The sequence below is a fragment of the Zalophus californianus genome, chromosome 9, assembly GCF_009762305.2.
Source record: "Zalophus californianus isolate mZalCal1 chromosome 9, mZalCal1.pri.v2, whole genome shotgun sequence".
NCBI classification, from domain to species: Eukaryota; Metazoa; Chordata; class Mammalia; order Carnivora; family Otariidae; genus Zalophus; species Zalophus californianus.
Genome location: NC_045603.1, coordinates 4,321,253 through 4,343,050, shown reverse-complemented (window position 1 = coordinate 4,343,050; position 21,798 = coordinate 4,321,253). Strand labels below are relative to the sequence as shown.

At 54.2% G+C, this 21,798-nt stretch overlaps 1 protein-coding gene across 3 annotated transcripts in view; it reads left to right on the top strand.

Annotated features, from left to right (window-relative positions):
- FBLN1 (fibulin 1) overlaps positions 1-21,798 on the top strand; it is an 81,873-nt gene that overhangs the window by 48,455 nt on the left and 11,620 nt on the right. For 2 of the 3 annotated variants that reach the window (XM_027594102.2, XM_027594103.2), the window contains 2 exons: positions 10,344-10,486; positions 12,436-12,567. In XM_027594102.2, coding sequence (XP_027449903.1) covers positions 10,344-10,486; positions 12,436-12,567 — 275 coding nt within the window. Of the gene's footprint in view, positions 1-2,603; positions 3,063-10,343; positions 10,487-12,435; positions 12,568-21,798 lie in introns of those variants that run through there. The other variant, XM_027594105.2, reaches the window with a different exon arrangement.

The window sequence follows — 21,798 nt, the reverse complement described above, 5'->3', positions numbered from 1 at the left end:
TTCCTGAAGCAGCGGGTACGTGTGTGTATGTGCGCGCACGAAGGCTTTCAAGTGAGGCCAACTTTGTTTTTGCCACTTACTACACAATGGAGTCATGGACATGTCCTCACTGAGCTTTGATCTTCCCGCTGGTAGGACAGGAGAACAAAGTAGGACAAGGAAGTGAGCTAATGGAAGGAGAAGCCCTCATGAACCCAAAATGATGCTAGGCACCATCCCTCAGTGACTCCCAAATCACCAGGAACACTCCCATTTGGCTTGGACCTAGGAGTCTCGGAGTAGGCAGCCCCTCAGCAGCACCCTTCTTCTGCTTACCTTCTTTCCTATCTCTCCGCTCTGTGTCTGGGGCCCCTCCCATGCGTGACTCCTCACCTACCAGGGAGGATCATCCCCCAGGGAGGGCCATGGAGCTCATGCCCAGGGATGTCCTTTCTAAGTGCTCAGAATGGTAAATGGCCAAGTAAATGAAATGATTCCTACCAGTCCTGATAAAGAGCTGGAAATAGGATGTAAAAAGAGACCACACTGACAATAAACGCCAAGTGTAAAATAAGTCCAAGTGACCCAACACGAGGCATGGAGACTTAAAGAGCTGAAAGGGAGACGTGATGGAAGACTAGACAGTACATGTTCCTGGCTGGAGGATCCCAACACAGTCCAGATGGCAGAACTTACTGGGACATGCTCTGCCAAGTCGCATAGGGCTCGGCCCTTTGGTTCCACTTCCTAAGGTAGCTCCCATCAGAGTGTGAAGACGTAGCATTCAGGAAGCAGAAGATGGTTCATGTCCCCATCCTCTCACGAAGTTAGAACCTGTCTCTATCTCCATCACAGGAAGTTAGGAGCTATCACCATCCTGTCACAGGAAGTTAGAACTATAACAGGAAGTTAGAACTTCTTTCCATCCTGTCAAAGGAAGTTAGAGCCTATAATAGGAAGTCAGAACCTCTTCCCACCCTGTCACAGGAAGTTAGAACCTGTGACAGGAAGTCAGAACCTCTTCCCATCCTGTCACGGAAGGTAGAACCTGTAACAGGAAGCTAAAAGCTCTTTCCATCCTATCACAGGAAGTTAGAAGCTATCATCGTTCTGTCACAGGAAGTTAGAACCTATAACAGGAAGTCAGAACCTCTTTCCATCCTGTCACAGGAAGTTAGGAGCTATCCCCTACCTGTCACAGGAAGGTAGAACCTGTAACAAGAAGTCAGAACCTCTCCCCATCCTGTCACAGGAAGGTAGAACCTGTCACAGGAAGTTAGAACCTATAATAGGAAGTCAGAGCCTTTCCCCGTCCTGTCACAGGAGGGTAGAACCTGTCACAGGAAGTTAGAAACTCTTTCCATCCTGTCACAGGAAGTTAGGAGCTGTCATCATTCTGTCACAGGAAGTTAGAAGCTGTAGCAGGAAGTCAGAACCTCTCCCCATCCTGTCACAGGAAGGTAGAACCTGTCACAGGAAGTTAGAACCTCTCCCTGTCCTGTCACAGGAAGGTAGAACGTATAACAGGAAGTTAGAAACTCTCCCCATCCTGTCACAGGAAGTTAGAACCTGCCACAGGAAGTTAGAACCTCTTTCCATCCTGTCACAGGAAGTTAGGAGCTATCATCATTCTGTCGTAGGAAGTTAGAACCTGTAACAGGAAGTCACAACCTCTCCTCATCCTGTCACGGGAAGGTAGAACCTGTCACAGGAAGTTAGAACGTCTTTCCATCCTCTCACAGGAAGTTAGGAACTATCACCATCCTGTCGCAGGAAGTTAGGAGCTGTCCTCTTTCTGTCACAGGAAGTTAGAACTATAACAGAAAGTCAGAACCTCTCCCCATCCTGTCACAGGAAGTTAGGAACTATCACCATCCTGTCACAGGGAGTTAGAACCTGTCTTCTTCTCCACTCCAAGCCCTGGCTGTCCCAGTGGACACACAGGAACCTGGGCCTGGAGCACAAGGCTCAGCGAGGGGGTTGAGGAACAGACCTCACTGCCTGAGCACAAACCTGGCTTCCTCACTCACTGTGACCTTGGCAAGGCCCCCGACTCTTTCAGGCTCAGTTTCCTCACCTGAAGAATGGCACTCAACCCACTGTCACAGTGCGGTTACAGTGATCACACTAGAGAAAGCTTGATGACGAAGGGCCAAGCCCTTGATATATGGCAGCAGCCATGACTGCTAGTGGCGGAGATGATCACTCCCAGGGGCATCTCCGTGACCCACCAAGAGCCCTGTATGGCCCTGACTGCTGTCTGGGTGAGGGGCCAGGCGCCTGGACGACACTCAGCGGGCAGGGTGTGCCTGGTGAGTGTGGCCCGGGGTGGGGCTCTGCCAGTGAGAGGGGACACGCCTCGCTCCCGGCACAGCCCTAGACCCCAGCCACCCAGCGCCCCCTGAGGGTGTTGGAAGAGGCTAGTGGCTGAGTCAGCGGCCCGGAGGTCCACGGCACCTCCCGCAGGTGAGTGAGGGGGGCTCTTCCTGTCGGCTGAACTGGCCAGAGGGGTGGCGGGAGGCCCCGCACAGCGAGCCCCCCGCTTTCCCTCGTGCTCTGTTGTTCCTCCGCTTGCTGAATTTGCTCTAACCCTCTTCTTGTCTCTCTGTCCACTTTTCTTGCAGCCGCTGCGAGCGCTTGCCTTGCCATGAGAATCAGGAGTGCCCCAAGCTGCCTCTGAGAATAACCTACTACCACCTCTCTTTCCCCACCAACATCCAAGTGCCCGCGGTGGTTTTCCGCATGGGCCCCTCCAGTGCCGTCCCTGGGGACAGCATGCAGCTGGCTATCACTGGCGGCAATGAGGAGGGCTTTTTCACCACCCGGAAGGTGAGCCACCACAGTGGGGTGGTGGCCCTCACCAAGCCCGTCCCTGAGCCCAGGGACTTGCTCCTGACCGTCAAGATGGACCTCTACCGCCACGGCACCGTCAGCTCCTTTGTGGCCAAGCTTTTCATTTTTGTGTCCGCAGAGCTCTGAGCACTTGCTTTGGGCCGCCGGGGGCTCCCCCTTGTCGCTTTCCTAACCCTCCCCTCCGGGATTTTAATAAAGTTTTAGCAGGCGATCCCTACACAGCATGCCTCGCGTGCCTTGGTTTTATTTCGCATGGTGGGGATTCTGTGCTGTTTCTCACCCCGGGTGGGGGGGGGGCGGGGGGGGGGCAGGAACCTGCCACTGCCTGGCACCCCCGTGCGGTGACGAAGTGTTTTTCATACAGTAGCGTGCATCTGGGGGTCCCTGTTGATGGAGGTCACCATACACCCCACCAGGGAGCCCAGGGGCGGGGAGAAGGAGGCTCGCATGTATCATTTCAGATGAAGGATCTCTTCGTTTTGTGTTGAGCCCAAAGGATGAGGCGATCGTTGAAAGATTATTGAGCTCCTTCCTCTCTCATTTTACAAATGTGGAAACTGAGGCCCGGAGAAGGGAAGGGGCTCGGCCAAAGTTTTGTGGCCCGTGTGTGGCAGAGCCGGGCCATGGGGACCAGGTCTTCTGGCTCTGCTTGGTTTCCTTGCTCTATTGTATGGAGCTGAGCATTTAGTGGAGTCAGAAAAACTCTATCCTGAGATTCGAGCCTCTCGTTCTGTTTGTCTTGATGAGAGGCCTGAACTTGTGGTGGAAAAACCCCGAACACACTTGCCGAATCTTGGATGCAGCTCTTGCCTAAATGAGGGTAGTTGCCTCTACTGGGGATTTTGCCCCTGTGCCAGGAGGCGGTGAAGGACGACACAATAAATGTGCCGCTCACGGGAACCACTGAGTGTGCTTCAGGTCCTTTGTGCGCCTTACCTCCGGGGGGTGCAAGGCCGGTGTCTCATCCCCATAGAGACTCAGAGAGGGTGAGTGATTTGCCCGAGATCACACAGCTGGTATTTGAACCCTGGCTTGCTGCCTCCACGACTCTGACTATTCCTTTCTATCACAATACCTTCAACGTGGGCCTTGACTCACCCGCCTCCCTTCATCTTCCCCACCATGATTCCAGCCAAACCATTGTCACAAATCCCTAGGGTGCCTTTCAGGCCCTGTATAATTTAGTCCTTGCATGCATCTCCAGCCTGACTTCGAATTATTCTCCCCTTGATCACTTCCCTTGAGCCACACTGCTGAGTTTCTTGCTGCCTCAGGCCCTTTGCACATGCTTTGCACCCTCGGCTTGAAAGTTGGTTAAAGCTCAGCTTAAGTGTTCCTTTCTCAGTGAGGCCTTCCTCAACACCATTGCGTTGTCTCCTCTGTCAGTCTTTCTCATAACACTTCAACGTTATGCTTATCACAGTTTGCATTTCCCTTTTGTCTGTGTTTCACATCTGTCTTCTCCACCACCCAGAAGCCTCTGTGATGGCAGAGACCAGCTCTGTGTCATTCAGTGACGTGTCCCTAGCTCCTGGTGAGGTGCGTAACATACACACTAGGTGCTCTGTCCATGTCTGTTGAGGGAGTGGATGACTTTCTGTCAACATTGGCTTATGTCTGTAGCATTTTCTGTGACTGCCGATGCTGTTTCCAAGCAGAAACAAGAGGGGAAGGCAGAATACCACAGAGGAATCAAGTAAAGGATATTGCAGGATCCTAAGCTCCTTTCTACAATGACATGTAAGTTGGTGGGGAGGGTGTCCTGGCCTTGCTGTCTGGTGGGGAAGACAGACATACAGTAAACTCTGCGCTTTGTACTTTTGACAGAAGCAGCAGTTAAGTTGCCATGGAACCATGCACACTTCTAGCCAGTCACCTCAAGCCTCCAATCTGTCTCCCATACCTCTCTCTGATCATGTCTGGTCGGGACCAGCACCCAGTCTCCTATCTTCTAATGCATTCTCCAAGCTGCAGCGAGAGGACCCCTCTGAAGGGCCGGTCTGGTTATGTGCCTCACTCTTTAGGACCTTCTGTGGTTCTCTTTTATGAGCAGATGAAAGTCCAACTCTCTTGAATGGTATTCAAGGCTCTGCCCACCTTTCCAGCTCCATCCTAGCTCATCCTCTTTGTTCTAGCCACACAGAGTTTGCCCTTCCCTGAATGTGCCTGCCCTTGGCTTTAGCATGTGCCATGCCATCCTTCTGCAAACTGCTATTCTCCTTGAAGCGTGAGCTCAAAGGTCACCTCCTCTGTGAAGCCTTTCCTTATTCTGAGTTCGCATAGCCCTGGACACACTCCATCCGAACGTTTTTCCTGTTATCTTGTGGATGTTACTTTTTATTATCCCTACTGCACTGGGGCCTTTTTAAGGACAGGGATTATGTCTGTATTCTCTATCATTTCAGAGTGTTTGGCCTGTAGAAGGAGTTCAGTAAACATCTGAATAAATATATGGATCGATGGATGGATGGATGGATGGATGGATGGATGGATGGATGGTGGGTGGATGATGGATGGATGGATAGACGGACAGATGGATAGATAGATGGATGGATGATAGATGGATGGATGGTATTTTCGAGACTAGTTCAGATATCTCTTGTGTGAAGTCAGCAAGTTACAGCAGGGATCTAGTTATTGTATTCAATTATCCTTTCATCATGCTCCAGATCATTCAGATTGGAAGAGGCACTTTTCCTTCATGTCCATAGGAGTATCAAGTGGGGGAGGACTCTCAGGGGCTTTAGAGGCCATGCAGTGACCTTACAGGGTTTGCCAGAGTCCCCGGTACAACATTCCCACCAACTGACCTTCCAGCTTTGCTTGCACTCTCCTTTGTTTGTGGAACTCCTTAACTCATAAGGTGGTTCATTCCATTTCAGGATATCTCTGCTGTCTCTGTCTGTGTGCCTGAGTGCACATGCGAGGCTATATCTGCATTACTTGAAGGCTCATCTCTGCCCGACAGTTCCTTGGGACTACATAGTGATCGTCCTACATCGTGCTGCAGAGATCATGCAGGGCAGAAACATAACAAAATAAACAAGAGTTTGAAGGTCCTCCTTGACATTTACTAGTTTTATGACTTATCCAAAGTCATAGATAAGTCATTTGCCTTTCAGAGCTTTCATGGCCCCCTCATGGATTATTTTGAAGATTACATGCAATTGCAGATGAGGCATTATCTGGTATATATAGTAGGCAGCCAATAAGTGTTGGTTTCTTCATTCATTGGAAGGAACATGAGTGTTCATTTGGATCTTGAGTTAAATGGGGAATGAAGGTTCAGAGGGTTTGGATGTGTTCAAGGTCACTGCCATCACTTCTGACTAACTTCTAGGCCTTTGCTCTTCTGACTCGATCACTGTACTAACCTTAGCTCCCAAGGGCAAGTGATAATAATCATGATTGTCATTATTATGATAATAATCATAGCTATGATAGCTAACACGTGTACTGTTTACTGAGGCCCGGGCACTGCTCCAAGCATTTAACTCAATTAACCCTCCCAACAGCCTTGTGAGGAAAATACTGTTATGATCCCATTTCACATGGAAGCCTTGGAGACATAGAGCAGATAAGTAACCTGCCCAAAGTCTCACAGCTGGTATCGGGTGGGGCTGGGATTCAAACCCAGGCAGCCTGGCTCTGGAGTCTTCTCTGAAACCCTGCCCCCTGCTGCCTTGAATGTTGTGAAGAGGGCAGGATTGCTGGGATTAGTCAGTGCTGGTCGGATTGTTATTCTGGCCTCATTTCCAAAATCATGGATATGAGCCCTATTCTATAATTCCCAGGTATAGAATTGGACGTTTTATTAGCTAAAGAGGGAGGCAGTGTGGTATAGAGGGAAGAGCTGTGGAGATTAAATGAGATAATTTGTGCAAACTCTCTAAGCACAGAGAATCTGGGAAGATGCAGCAGCATAGTGTCTGAAGCTCTCTGGATCCCAAACTAAAGATCCCAACCCAAAGATCCCAACCCAACCCAAGATGGCTAGGCAAAAAATTTTAAAATCCACAGAAAACATGCCCAACTAAAGAAGGTGACATGATATCCCTACAAGCCCCAAGATAACAGTTTATGTCCACCTGCATGGTCTTGGCACCTGTGCAGAAGAAAGCAGTGGGAGACTCCAGAATAGTCAACAGGTATTCCCTGGAAAATACAGTAGAAAAATTTGCGGGCAGCAGCTGAGACCGGGAGACATTTTACTCATTCCATTCCAGTGTGTGCAAGGAGCTCATGGAAGCATTGAGGGAATGGAACCGTCTAGCCCCTAGGAACTCTTGGAACTGAGCCAGCAGGGCTTGCCTTAAGATCAGGGTCTCGCACTATGGAGAAGCTGCTGGAAGTGAAATGCAGAGTTTAAGTAGGAAAGAGACAATAGACTCCGGATAAAGAAAGTCCAGGTAAATGTAGAGGAATCTCAGAAAGCACACTGCCCCAAATGACAGGTAAGGGAGCTCTGTGAAGTCAGGAAAACTGCTGTGAATATGCCCTTTTCTAAAATTTCAGGAAAATTAATACACTTGAAAATGACCAACCAAAAAGAATCAATGTTGAATCTCATACAAAATTATGTAAGAGAAAGGATAATAAAGAACAGAATGACATCCCTCTGCATAATGAAAACACACCAGAAAGATATGCTCAGAATCCAGGTCAGAAATGTAGCCTGTATCAAAACAAAGTAAAAGCATTAAGAAAATGATAAAAAAAAAATGGATGAAAACTGTAAGTCAGAATTAGGAAAAATTGAGAAATAAAGTGACAGAACCCAGGAAATAATTGAAAATTAAAGCAAAAAGCAACTGCAGAGAGAAGGAGGGACCGAGAAGAAGACAAATTTTATAAATCAAAAAAGAAATAGAAGGGATGAAAAAACTTGAAGAGAAAGTGACGGACATTGAAGACACGCAAAGAAGTCGCAACGTACAGATAATAGAAATCTCTGAGGAACGAACCCACAACAAAGGAAAAAATAAGTATTAAAAATGGTAACTCAAAGAAGTTTCCAGAAATTAAAAAAAAAAAGGATTTGAAAATCCACATTGAGAGAACACACAGCATGCCTGAACATACCTATTCAGAGCAGCAAATATGAAGACATGGCCTCGTAAAATTATCAGACTTTGAAGAAACGAGAAGACAAACATCTAGAGGGCATCTAGGCAAAACCAGCAATGACTTTTAAGGGGAAAAAATATGTTGTCATCAGACTTGTTCACAGCAACACTTATGCTAGGAGAAGGCGAATACTTAGGATCCTCAAGAAAACGTAGGCCAAGGATTATATACCCAACAAAACAGACTTGTGTGGACAAAGGACACAAAGTATTACCAACAGGAAAAGGATCAGCGTGCTGGCATTAGGCATAGTTACTCTTCCAGCTACAACTAAGTGAGTGTTATAAGGAAATGGTATACTATGAATTGCTATATGTCCAAACAATGTAGATACAGCACATCCATTAAAATAGGTAGAATAGGGAGGACATAATCCAAGCAAACATTATTTTAAGTACTTGTGTCAGTGGTGGTAATTTTAGTATTGCTCTTCTGAGACTACTGTGTCAGAATATGGAATAACTACGTCAATAATTATGGGATATTCTAACATCTCCTGTGTTCCTAAGAACCAGGATTCTGTTATGGAAGAAAAAAGATTCCTTTGTAATATAGAAGAGATTAAAAGTCTGTGTGGTTCTTGCTTTGAATCAGAAATATCAGTGGGAACTCATGATATATTTTCCCTTTAAAAATCCACTGAAGAGGCCTGGAAGCAATGGCCAACCTAGAAGCACCCACCATACCTGGTATCTAGGGTGTGGTCTTGAAATACCATTTTCCACTACAAACCAAAACAAACAAACACACAAAACCAAGACTTCTTGGAGAAATAGCTGGGGCAGGAAAAGTACAAGATGAGGCTGGACCACCCTGTTGGACCACAGAGTAAGAGACCTACTGAAGACTTCTGGAGCCACTCTGATCTTCCCTCTGACCAAAGATGGGCAAGCTTGAGTTCCAACAAAGGATAATAATTGCAATGGATTGAAATCCATCAAATAGTTTAAATCCATGAGTTCATACTAATATTTTAAAAAACCAACTGGTAACCTCTGGATGATGACGGAGAGAGAGCAAGTTCATGATCCTGAAAACCTGTAAAAATAAGGCAAGAATCAGGCATTGATCTTGCTTTGCTTCTGTGAATGATACCTCCTGGTAACCAGAAAGCATATGAGGGGCAGCGCTCTTTACGGATGTATTCCAACTAACACACTAAAGAAATGATAGAATTGGACTACCAGCATTTTGCAATCCCTGATGGATCGGTGGATCTAGGCCCTGAGCATCAACAGCTGCTGACATCACAGAGAGAGAGACAGCCAGACACCAAGTGCGCCCCGGTGGAAGAGACGCCACCAACTGTCATCTTGCCAAAGGCACCGGGCCTGCCTCTGATCAGGTCTGGATCCAGCAGCCAGTGTGCCGGAAATGCAGAGGACAGATCGACAGCCTGCTTCGCACCACGAGGATGCAGTCGGCGAGCCCACGTGTAGGAAGCTCTATGGTTCAGAGGCTTCCAGTTCCTTAACAGGTCAAGTGCCTGGGAAATGAAGGGATAGAGAGGAAACCTGTACATTAAAAAGGACTTGAGACACAGCATGTTTTTCTCATGACTGTCTTGAGGCACGCACCCATGTGATAGGAACCATAAAGAAACCCAGGTAGGCGACGCTGGCACCATCAGGACAGGGGTCCTGGGAGGGCTGGGGCGGGCAGGCCGGCACTGAGATTGGTGTGGGCGCACCAAGGGGCCTCAGATGGCACATGGAGGATCTCTTTCCTGACCCGAGTGGTGATTACACTGCTCATTAAACTACATCTTTGTTCCGGGTAGGTTTTGCATCTGCGCTTTTATTTTACAATAAGGAGGATTTAAAATATGTCTAGCAAACGAGCTCCCCGCTCTTCTCTCTGCTCCCGGTCAGTCGCACGACATTGTGGGTTTGACTTCTTTGTGCTGGGGCACCGAGCTGGGCACTACCTATCCGGTCTGTCACTTACTACCCCTGCGACCCACCTGACTTGGGGTGGGGGGGCTCCGGGGAGGCGGGACCACGTCTCCCATGTTTGCTTCGGCGTCCCTGGTGCCTCGCACCCAGCAGGCCTTCAAAACACACTTGTCAAGCGGGTGAATCCGCCTGCAGTTGTGGAAGCTGAAGCTCAGTCCATACAGTTTGGCAAATAGCAAAGCTTCGCTTATCCGCAGCCAGGGCAGATGGGGACCGGAGTGTGGGTCCTGGTCCAGGTGGCAGGAAGGGCTACGCGGCTTCCCCGCCGAGCAGCTTGGCTGTGGAGGCCACTGCGCTTCTCTGGTGGGGCCGTCTCTGGGACAGGCGCCCCCCTCCCGGGCCACCTGCAGCTCCTCCTGGAACCTGGGTCTCTGTGGGCGTGGCACTTCTGACTTTCCCATCCGCCCCTTGTGTTGTGGTTCCCCTCAGGCTCCGCCAAGAGAAGACAGACACTGTCCGCTGCATCAAGTCCTGCCGCCCCAACGACGTCACCTGCATGTTGGACCCAGTGCACACCATCTCCCATACCGTTGTGTCACTGCCCACCTTCCGAGAGTTCACCCGCCCTGAAGGTGAGTGGTGACTCCCACGGCTAGAATTGGCGCGGGGGCCCCAAGGCTAGAGAAACGCCCCTGCGAGGCAGCCTCCTCTGGGGCTTCCCAGTGCTTGAGCCGAGAGCTTGGCCCCAAGGAGCTTCTCCCTGGGAAAGACATGGATTTGCCTCTGCAACTCCCAGTGTCCCCAGAGCGCACAGCACCATGCCGGCCCGTTCCTGGCTCTCAGCTCAGGAGGCTGCTGCTTCTGGGTGTTGAGCGTTGGCTCTGTGCCAAGCGCTGGGGCGTCAGGGAGGGCTTCTGGGAGGAAGTGACTTCCAAGCTGGGGCCCAAATAGTCAGTAGGAGGTAAGTAGTAAAAGTGGGGAGCAGGGAGAGAGGAGGGTGCCAAGTGGAGCAGAACTCATCTGGAAGGTCTGGAGGTAAGTTTAGGGGGGGTGGGTATTTGAGGAACGAAGCCAAGTTTTTCTGGCTGGAGTGGGAGAGGCTTGGCAAGAGACAGGCTGGGAAGATAAGCCTCAGCTTGGGGTTGGGGCTTCCACTGCAAGGCTTTTGGGAGCCATCACAGGGCTGTGCCTGATGCTATTTGTGTACAGAAATGTCACCCTGGAGACCGAGGGGCTAGACTGGATCCAGGGAGCCAGGAGTGAAGTAGGAGCCCAGGCGGCTCCTGGCCTGCTGTACAGACCTGCCATCATAGCACCCTTTCCACTGGGGTGGGACCTGGGGCACCCCACCGTCCTGGCACCCGTACACCTTGCTTCTGGGTGTGCAGCCCCCATGCCGAGGCCACCCCTTCCTCTGTGGGGTCTTTATCCCTGGCCTTGCTGCGTGATTGATTCACGCAGCAAACACTGATGGAGCCTCCTAGGTGTCAGGCTCAGGGCCAGGCTCTGGGGCCCAACGATAAGGAAGAGCTCCCTGACCCTCCGAGGGGAGATGTGCAGTTGAGCCAGCGGGACAGTTTACACACTGTGATAGCATCCCACGGGGTGACGCAGGGGCACATGCCAGAACATAGCACCCGGTTGTGGGGGGCCTGGGGGTGACGAGGGCAGGAGATGCTCCCCAAGGACATGGTCACCTGAAAGAACGGGTGGCCCCCTGCTCCCCTCCCCACTGACTCGTTCTTCTAGAAAAGGAGAGGCGCAGAATCTCTGCAAGAGAGCACGGACTTGGATTGGGGAAAATCCACTGGCTCGTGTTTGCCTTATACCAAATGACCGGTTCCACCAAACCACATACAAATCCTTCCCAAACCCCTAACGGCCGGTTTTGTGGCCTCTTGAGCAGTGCTGGTCTGGAAGTTGATTCTATAGGGAGTTGAGCATGGCTGGAGGTGCCTATTAACATCTGGGGCCCAGGAAATCCTGACCTCGACCTTTGGCGCTAAAAGGACCCTCAGTGGGCCCTGGCGGTCTGCCTCCTTCACTCTACAGATGAGGAAATGGAGTCCCAGGGGAAAGACCCCTCCGGATCACCCAGAGCCAGGGTAGACTCGGGGCCTTGTGCCCCCAACCCAGGGCGGTTGGCCCCACTTTACACGGGGTGGCCGAGGAGAGGGACACCACCACCAAAATGCCCAGCCCACGTCACCCGAGAAGCGGCTTTTCTGGCCCACGTCACCACGGGGCAGGAGACCGGCCTGCTCTCTTGCCCTTGCTGACCTCTCTCATTTACCCCCACAACCACCGCCCTTCCCCTTCTTCCCAGCTTCATGAAGATTTACGACTAATTACCAAGTGCCCCTCAGCTCTACCACCGCTGCCCATTAGCCGCAGGACCTCGGGGAAGATCCAAAGCTTCTCCAGGCCTCAGTTTCCCTGCTGATCACAAGGGGGGTAGGCGATGACCTGTGAGCCCTCAGGACCCCTCCTCCGCCTTCTCGGTGCAGGGCTCGCCAGCCCTGGGTTCTTGGGACCCGAGGGGGCGTCTCTGGGGGCCCCATGATGTGCTTCCCTCCCGCAGAGATCATCTTTCTCCGGGCCATCATGCCCGTGTATCCTGCCAACCACGCTGACATCATCTTCGACATCACCGAAGGGAACCTGCGGGACTCCTTTGATATCATCAAGCGCTACATGGACGGCATGACTGTGGGTGAGTGGCCGGAGACGTTCAGGTCCTCCCAGCCAATGGCCTCGTGGAGGCCCGTTGTGCCAGGCTGCTGGGAAAACCCCTCTGGACCAGCCGAGGTCCCGTCTGAATCCCCCTCCTAAATCCCCCCAATTCTTCAGGGCCAGCTGGAACCCCCTCCTGCCCCCTCCCAAGGCAATCACAGGCCAGGAGTGGGATCTGCTCCTGGCTGTGCGCCAGGTCTCCAGGGGCGACCCCTGTGGGCCTCTGTCTCCTGCCTGTGAATGGGTGGATTAACTAGATCTCTGTCTCACAACCATGAACTGACGATATCACACAGGTGACGTGCCTGTCTCGGGGCTCGGACCGTCCCCAGGTCAGTGGGACCTGATGTAAGTTTTATTCTTGTGGCACGACAGAAGGAATAGCAAACGGAGGGTCTGAGCCCGTGCTCTGGGCCTCGGCCCCAGACCGTTTGCCTTGCCACGTGTCCAGTCGATGTCCCACCCGGCACGTCACGCGCACAGCCCTTGAGCGGGGAGCCTGCTGGCGGCTTCCGCCGAGAGGCAGCGCCGCGGGAGCACGGAGGGGGGCTGGGGCGGAGGGGGGGGGGGACGCCAGTGGAGGTGGGAAGCAGGTGAGTCTGGGGAACCGGCTTGTAAACCTCTCCTGAACTGTCGAGTTTTAGAGACCTCAAGTTCGTGGGGAATGGAAACCATCCCAGCTACCATTTTCGACTTAGATTTAGACTCTGAGTATGTTCAAAGCAGATGAGCAGCTGAAGACCAGGCCCTGTCCTCGCGTGGGCCTCAGTTTCTCCACTGCGAATGGGGGTGGGTGGGCATGGGCTTTGTGGTGTCCTGGGCCATGGATTCTGTGAGGTGTTGACCAGAAGGAGCGCCCGAGCGTGTGGCCCTTCAGCAGAGTTTTGGAACAAGGTCTCTAGGTGGCGCTGTTGGCTCTCAGAACCCTGGTCCCTGCGCCCGGACACCCGCCGCCAACCCCAACCGTTGTTAAACTGGCAGCTGGAGACAGGGAATCGTTATTCCCCTGTTGCCAAAGAGCCATTTATAGCGACTTTACAAGCTCTTAAATGGGTTTGCATGTTGTAAACATGACTGAGTCATTTAGGGGCTCCCCACCCCCAGCCGCCTCCTCCGCTAGTTGGCAGCAGGAATAATTAGTTAATTACAATTAATGGTACATTAGTCCTCGCTGGGATCCCAAGGGGAGGGCGTGCAGTTTGGCTGTCAGCAGTCATAAAACTTGCTGCTTGCCCTTGGGTCACTGCCCACCCTGGGCCTCAGTTTCCCCCATGTTAGCTGAAGAAGACCTTCAGGGCCCCAGGGGTGAGGGCAGACAGGAGGAGGGAGGGTCAGGCTTTGTCCCACTTGGGTGGGGTGGTGGTGAGCTACTTGAGACACTGGTGCCCAGAAGCCCACCTCCTACCAGCCCTGTGCCTGATGCTAGGCCGGCGGGCGTGGCTGCAACACGGCCTCGCGGGGGTAAATCATGGCCTCGCAGGAGAGTTCACAGCTTCGGAACCATAAGAACTGGACTCAGAGCCTGCTGCTCCAGTCACGTGTTCTTGCCCTTCTGCTCCTTTCCCGAGCCCTCGTCTGTACCGGGCCCTGGGCTGGACACTGCGGGGACACAGGTGAAGGACCACCATGCAGACCCTGCCCTCAGGGGCTTTGCCTTCCAGTGGGGGAGAGAGATGGCCCCACAAACAAATCATCAAAATCTGACTCTGAAGAGACTGACAAGCCTCTGTGGCCCCCGGAGAAACCTCTTGGGGGTGGCTCTTGCTGAGTTTGCGCCTTGCAGTTCCCAGCTAAATCCCTCCTGGGTGACCTGAGCCCGGGGGTTGGGCAGCGGCTGGGCCCAGATCCAGTGCCCACCAGCGCATTTTTCTAGCCGCATCTGTACTCCAGACAAAATCGACCTGGGAGCCTCTGTTTCTCGGCTTCCCATCCACTGGGGCAGAAAATCTTGGCGTGTCGAAGCCTGGAGGCTCCTGGAGACCATCTCTTTCCAACTCGCTTGTAGAGGGGGAAACCGAGGCCCAGAGAGGCGTGAGGGTGTGCCAGGCTTCTCATGGTGCCTCGGGGCAGAGTGGGGAACAGAACGGAGCCCCTGGGAATGGAATGTGGATCAGGTCACAAAGACAGAGCGGCTGTCCCTCACTGCGCTCGGTCACGCGTGCCCTGGTCTTTGGAATCCGGGCTGGGGCTTCGTGGAGGAGGGCCCAGGCCGACTCCGGAAAATTCGTCCTGCTTCCGGTGGGCTCGGCCTGCTCCGTGGCTCGCTCGGATTGCAGGGCACCCGTCTGGCCGGGGGCCCAGAGTTTGGCACGGGGTCCCAGGGTCCTCGTGCCGGTGTCGTCTCCTGGGTAGGGGACTGAGGCCAGGGGAGTCCAGGTGGCAAGGTCCCGCTGGGGTGGGACCCGGACTTTATTTCGGGTTGGGCCCTCGTCTCCATGACCACCCGTCCCTGCCTTATTCCTCTGCTTGGGTCTCTTCCCTGGACTTCCTTAACCCCACCTCTTCCCCTCCCCGCCTCTGTCCCAAATAACTCCTGTGTGCCCCGGGAGCTCTGGGCCCCCAGGGTGGCCGTGCTGGTGCGCGCTGGCCCTGGACGCAGGCACAACGCTGCAGCTCCAGGCCTGTCCACCTGCGGTGGATGGTTTGCTGCTGGACCTGAGCCCAAGCGTGAGCAGCCCGCCAGTCGCAGCCAAGTTGTCTACCCCGCACCCAGCTTGGTTCTCACAAACACCTTCAGGGACAGGTGTGATCGTCTCCCTTGGGCAAAGGAGGGAACAGAATTAAGTAACCACCTGGGACCGGGCATCTGAAACCCTTTGGGGCCTGGGTGTTTGCAAACTTGTTTTGAGGGGCGCAGTTCTCCTTTCAAGCAATGTCTTAGAAACCCTGTATGTCAGTGGAAAGGAAGAAATTGTTTTCTGGGGCCACTCACGCCTCCTGTCTGCAGCATCCAGCAGGATGTGGGGGGGCTCCCAGCTGGGCCCAGTGAGAACCACTGTGCAGCTCCACGCTGCCTGTAGCACCTGGAAGGGACACTGACCCGCCCACAGGTGTCGGCTGAACATGGCCATGCCCTGTTCGGACACTGGACACCGGGGTCTGGAAGGCTTCCTGGAGGAGGTGAGGTCTGAGCTGAGTCTCGACACATGTGAAGGAGTGACTGACACCTAGTGTGAGTACCAGGAGCAGGCGTTTCCTCCTCGCCACACCCCTGTGACATGGTGGGACTATCGCTGTTCCCGGGTGAGGCGGCAAGGACCAGAGAGAGGAAGAGCCTGGTGCTCCCCAAACACCCGGGGCCAGAGCCCACTGACGGCTGGGGCCGACTGGGGCAAAGTGACTGAGGGTTTGGGTCCCAGAGAAATACGCGTGTACAAGCTGCCAGGACCCTGAGGCCACGGAGCTCCTTCTTCCCCCAGATAACAGAAGAAGAAAGTGTCCCAAGTCCGCTCAGAACCTGAAAGGGCCAGGCCTTCCCCTAATGTATCCTTTAAAAGCCCGTTCTTAGAGGGGATAAAGGCGGCTCTGCAGCGGGGCTGAGCCTGCTGTCGGCCCAAAGCCTGAGCAGACATCCTGCTGCATTCCTCCTTAACCAGCTGTCAGTGAAAAATGAAGAAAGCATTTTTAGCCTGTGCAAAAATGCCCTCCCAATGCCTGAGGTATTCTCGGGCCACGACAAAGCCTTCCTCGCCCAGCCCCGGATTCAGGCTTCGCTCTGCGGGCTACTGGCTGTGGTCAGGGGCTGTGCCAAGAAGGGGGTCCTTCTGGTACTAGCTCGGGATGGGGGGACTTGCGGGGGTGCCCTGGCCGGAGCCGGCGCGGGCTGGGTCCTGTCAGCCTCCCTGCCGCTGGGGGCCGCCCCTCCCCGGGGCCGCTGGGCCCCGGCTAGCCTCAGCCCTCTCCGCCACCCTCCCTCCTCCCTGCTTCTTTTCAGCTCTTTTTCCAAGGACAGGAAAATAAAATCCGTCTATCCTGAGGGTCAGCTTTGCCAACATTTCTGTGAACACCTCCCCAAAGCCAAGAGGAGCTAGGCAGTGCGGAGCTTGAGTGGCTCTTTAGACCCACCTTTCGATTCTGTGTAGGCCCGCCTGATCCTTGGCCAGTGGGCACGCTGACGGGAGATTGAGCGGCTTTGTGCCAGTCGGCCCCTCCTGCCACACACCCGTTTCGTGAGCTGGAGGGTGCTTGGGGAGCCTCTGGACAGCACGTCAGCCACGCGGGGCGTGAGCTCTATGCAGGCCGGGACCCTGGTTCCCCATCAGGCATGGACATAGAGTGGGCGAGCGAATATTTACCCAAGGCCACGCTGGAGGGCCAGGAGCACCCCGGCTCACACAGCCTCCAAGGGTCACAGCCTCCCGAGGCACTCCCTCGCCCTGGCAAGAAAGGGCCACCGGACTGGGGTGGAGCCGTGACTACAGCTCATGTTTCCTGTTTTTAGTGGAATCCTTCACGCCTGGCCCCTGGTGTGTGTGAGGTGAGGTTCATAAAATTTGACTGTATTTGCGGACGTCCCTTATAAATAATGACAATAATTAAGGTAAGAACAGCCCTAAAACTACCAGTTAGTGAGCTCTCCCAGCCCCAAAATGGGCTGAAAGAAAAGAGATGGACTTGCTAATTGTTCTTGCCCGGTGGAGTGGGGAGTTTTGTTTTTTTAGTTTTGCATAATTACTGGGAAGGCCCTAATTTTACTAAAAACGAGCAGGAACACAAAAGAACAGATCAGTGTCAGTGTCACCCCGCTGTTAGCCTTGGGCCTCGTGAGATCTGCACTAGTCTTTCCACTTGAACTGGGACGTGACGGTCCCTGCGTTCCGGCTGCAGAGATCCTGGAAATAAACTATTGCGTGTAGGTTTCATGCGGGTATGAATCGTAGCTTCCGGGACAGGCTGCTCCCCTGAGCTGCCCCCGTGTCCCTCTGAGCAGCCGCTCCCCCCTTCCCGTTCTGATTAAATCGTGGCGGTCTGCAAGGATCCGATGTTGGCCGCCCTAACGCGGCTCCCTGGTCCCCCATGGGCAGTTGGCAGTGGGCGTCGGGGCCACCAGGACTGATCCGTTAACCAGCTTGCGCATGCCACAGTGCTTCCTGCGCACCTACTGTGTGCTGGGTGAGGAGCATGCAGGCTCTGCCTCTAGGCAGGCTGACAGTCCCCGGAGCGGAACAGGAGAGCACCGAGGTGCTGTGGGTGCAGAGTCCGGGTCGCCCCTGCCTGGGCAAACTGTCGCGAGCTGCAGGGAGGAGGTGATGCCTGGATGGCTCCGGCCTGGCCAGGTGAAGAATCAGACAAGGCTGTTCCCGGACCTTGTTCCCCCCGCCCTCAGCGTGGTGGTGTTTTGAACATCTTGACCATATCAATTTGAAGGAGGCAGTATTCCTGGCCCAGGGGTGGTGTGACGAGAGGCAGTGGGTGGGAAGGCACCCCACACAGTTAGGTGCTACCAGAGCAAGGGCGAGAAGAGAGGCTGGGAGGGGTCACAGGGCCGGGCCTCTGTAGACGTCTGTGGCCCACAGGGAGCCACTGGAGGTCCGTGACGCTCCTTGGGAGGCCTGCACTGCCCAAGGTGCTTCTAGATCCTTCTGCAGCCTCCTGCAGCCTGAGGTGGTGGTTATCCCCACTTTGAAGATGAGAAGACTGAGGCCAGGGGAACTAAGCTGCTTGCCAGGGCCTCTCAGCTGGGGAGCATTTGAGGACGGAAGTTGGACCTGGGCCACCTGTCTCCAGAGCCTCCCACCCCCATGGCCCTCATGGTGCAGCCCTGTTTTCCTCTGGTCTACACCAGCTGACACATCTATACCACCAGCATCTGTCAGCAGCAGTCAGAGGGGATAGGTAGTGAAGCATCTCCTTTCGAGTAGCCACAGTGCTCCCAGCCATGAGGTCTTGGGTCTCAGGCTACCCCTTTGTGAGTAAAGAGCTCCTCCAAGCCCACATGGTCAAGAGATGAGGTTTCATCACCACCACGCTGGGGAGGGGGCAGGGTCCGGGAAGAGTCTTCTCTGATTCTTCACCTGAATAGTGCGAACTCATTCTTGTTCCCACAGGTGGCCAGCCGTGGTGGGGGGGGGGGGGGGCGCTGCTGCTTGGGACCCTCGGGCCTGCCTTTTCCCCATCTGCCCACAGAGGGCTGGTAGGGGGGTCCAGGGCTGCAGTGGGGAGCTGCTCAGCCTGGGCCAAGCCACACCTGCTATGGGCACTTGCAACTTAGGCGGATTGTTTCTAGGCTGGGCAGGACTCTGGCTGGAAACATGCTTTAATTATAACCTACAAATCTGGAGAGAAATTCAGATCCCACTCTATTTGTGCCTTTGTTTCTGGAAAAGTGCTCTGGTCTGACAGTGTGTGTGTGTGTGGGTGTGGGTGTGGGTGTGAGTTTATGGGTGAGTGTATGCGGGTGTGTGTAGGCATGGGTGTGGCTAAGTGTCTAGATCTATAGGAGGATGCAGATGAGCGTGTGTACACACACAGGGTTTGATTTCTGAGATGTGTGATACTTGCTGGCTTGGAGAAGGATGACCCTATAATATCAAGACTCAGCCTCCTGTCCTCAGTGCAAAGCCACCCTGGGCCCAGGGCCAGGATCTGGAGGTTTTGCTCATGGTTTTGCCTGGGAGTGGAGAGGTCACCTGGTGCCCCCGTGTGCGTTCACTTATTCCCGTGCGCAGAACCCTTTACACGCTCGGCACTTGTGAGCAAAACACTCCTCGTGCTGCCTTGTGGGCTGGCGTCGCTGTTTCTATAAGAAAAGACTGAAGGGCCAGCCCTGGGTCCCGCAGCCAGCGAGTCAGAGCTGCAGCTGGAAAGCTTGTCTGCAGTGTGCCCACTCTGTGCTCTGTCTGCCCCGAGCTCCCTAGCCTCATGGGCGGCTCTGAGGGCCCCTGGGTCCCCCCGAGAAACTGATGGGCTCCTGTTCTTGCCCCTGGCCCCGTGGCAGCTAGTCCTGTCCTCGGTAAAGTCGGAATGAATGGAGGGTCATGTGATTGTCCCACTCACCTTAGAGATGGTTCCCGATGTTAGGTGTAGAAGGGATATGCCCTAATTATGGACGCCCATTAATGCAATTAGATGAAATGATTATGTGAAAGCCCCTAGCAGTGCCTGGCATGCAATGAGTGTGCAGAAAGTCAGTCCTAGTGGGACCTGAGCCTTCTCCGTGGAAAGGCGTTGACAGCCCCCACTTGCCCCGCTGTCTGTGCCAAAGCATGATGTGTGCCAACCAGGGCGTGGGCACCCTCGTACAGTATTCCTCTTAAAGCAAACTAAAAACATTTTCACTTTGAAATAGCATTCCGAATTTCATCTGTGAGTATAAGGATTATTACTCTATTGCAGTTTACTGTTTGAAAATGATCAGTAGTTGGGGTGGCCCTTCTGGGGCAAAACGTGATTGAGTCTCTGTGGCCACAGTCTAAGCACTGGCCTCGGGGTAAGACATTCTGGGCTTGATTCTTGCTTCCCTGTTTCTAGGTGTGTGACCTCAGGCAATTTGCATAACCTCTCTGAGTCTCGGTTTTCATCTCAGCAAAATTGCCATAGTACTTGCCTTGCTGGGTTGATAACCGCCTGCTAGGAGGACTGGATGAGCGTATTCGAACACAGCTGAGTGGGTTGTTAGGGGATAAATGAGCTGAGGTGAGGAGCCGTTTGGAGCTGGAGTGGGTGAGAGCTCGGCGCCCCTTGAGGGGACGACAGGGCGGAGAGTGTTCACCCCAAAGCAGCCCCAGCTGCCTGGGAGCCATCCTTGTGGCCTGGGTGGGCGAGGCAGGCCGAGCCGGAAGCAGGATGGTGGAGGCCGCGCCGTCCAAGTTCTGCCACCCGTGAATTATCTTGCTCACTCAACAAAGACATCCCGGGTTCCTACTCTAGGCCAAGCCCCGGGCTGGGTGCTGGGCAGCACACTTACACCCAAGCCACAGAGCTTTCTCTCATCAAGCCGCCTCCTAGCTTCCCTAGTATCCTGCCATCTGCGCACCTGTAGGCCCCGTACCTGTTAATGTCTCAGAGGGAGAGAGAAGTGGGGTGTGGCCGGGCTGCTCTGTCCAGCCGAATATGTTGTGTACTGCAAAAGCCCCAGGGTTTTCAGCCTCTTCCATGTGCGGTGCACAACATACGGACTAGTACGCAGCAGCCCTGGTACAAGAGCTCGTGAGTGAAGAAGATCCCAAGCTCACGGCACCTCTGCCCCCCGCCGAGGGAGGCCTCTTTCAGAGCAAAGCGCTTGCTTGCCCAACCATCTGGCTTCAGGTCACCTTCGGCTGTCCCAGCCAGCAGGGCGCAGATCACCTCTTTAAAATCATTACCCCAAGGGGTTAAACATGTGCTGCTGACCCTGTCCTGCAGCCTGACTCAGAAAGCTTGGCCCGGGATCAGTACACATTACAGATGACATTCAGAAATTCCACCTAAAAACAACAGTGCGGCTGTCCCTGCCGGGTGACGAGTGATTGGCCCTGTCCCGGCTTTCACGGCAAATCCCAGGGATTAGGCGCTCTCTCTGCTCCCGGAGACGCAGCCTGCCCGTCACCCCGGGCCACACCCTGGCCAGCAGCCAGCGTGTTTCCCGGGGTGACGGCCCAGCAGCCTCGGAGCCCAGGATGGGCTGTGGCCCATCTTCACCCCAAGGCTGGCAGCGTCACTGAGGGCGGTGGGAGGTGGAGAGTACGTGGGGGGGGGGGTCTCTTGAAGGGGGCAGGATGGAGATGAGAGGGACAAACACTTCTTGTGCCCCCTGGGCTGGGGTCCCGTGGAGCAGAGATGGGGCGGGGGGCGTGGGGCCCAGTGCTGCGCCTCACCTCGTGACCATGCTCAAATGTCAGCACCGTGCCCCCGAGACCCTCTAAGGAGGGCTCTCGACCGCCAGTTTCGCCGACACAGACTCTCAGAGGTCACCCCTCACACAGCTGATGATGCCCCCAGGCAGCCCCCCAGGCTTGTGCTGGAGCCTCCGAGGGCTCGGTGGGGGTCAGGGCTTTGCAGTCCACCCAAGTGAGGCACGCAGGGAACCCTGCTCCTGCCTGGGCTGCCGCAGTGGCCCGAGCTGGACGCGCTGAGCAGGGCCGAAGCATCCCTCCTCTCTCAGCAGTGTGCTTCCATGTCACGGCGAAATGTGCCCTAGCCCCTCGGTTCCTAAAGCCAGGAGCCAGGAACCCTCTATGCCCCCTCAGTGGCTCCCCTTACACCCCCACAACCGGCTGCTGCCGGCACTGCC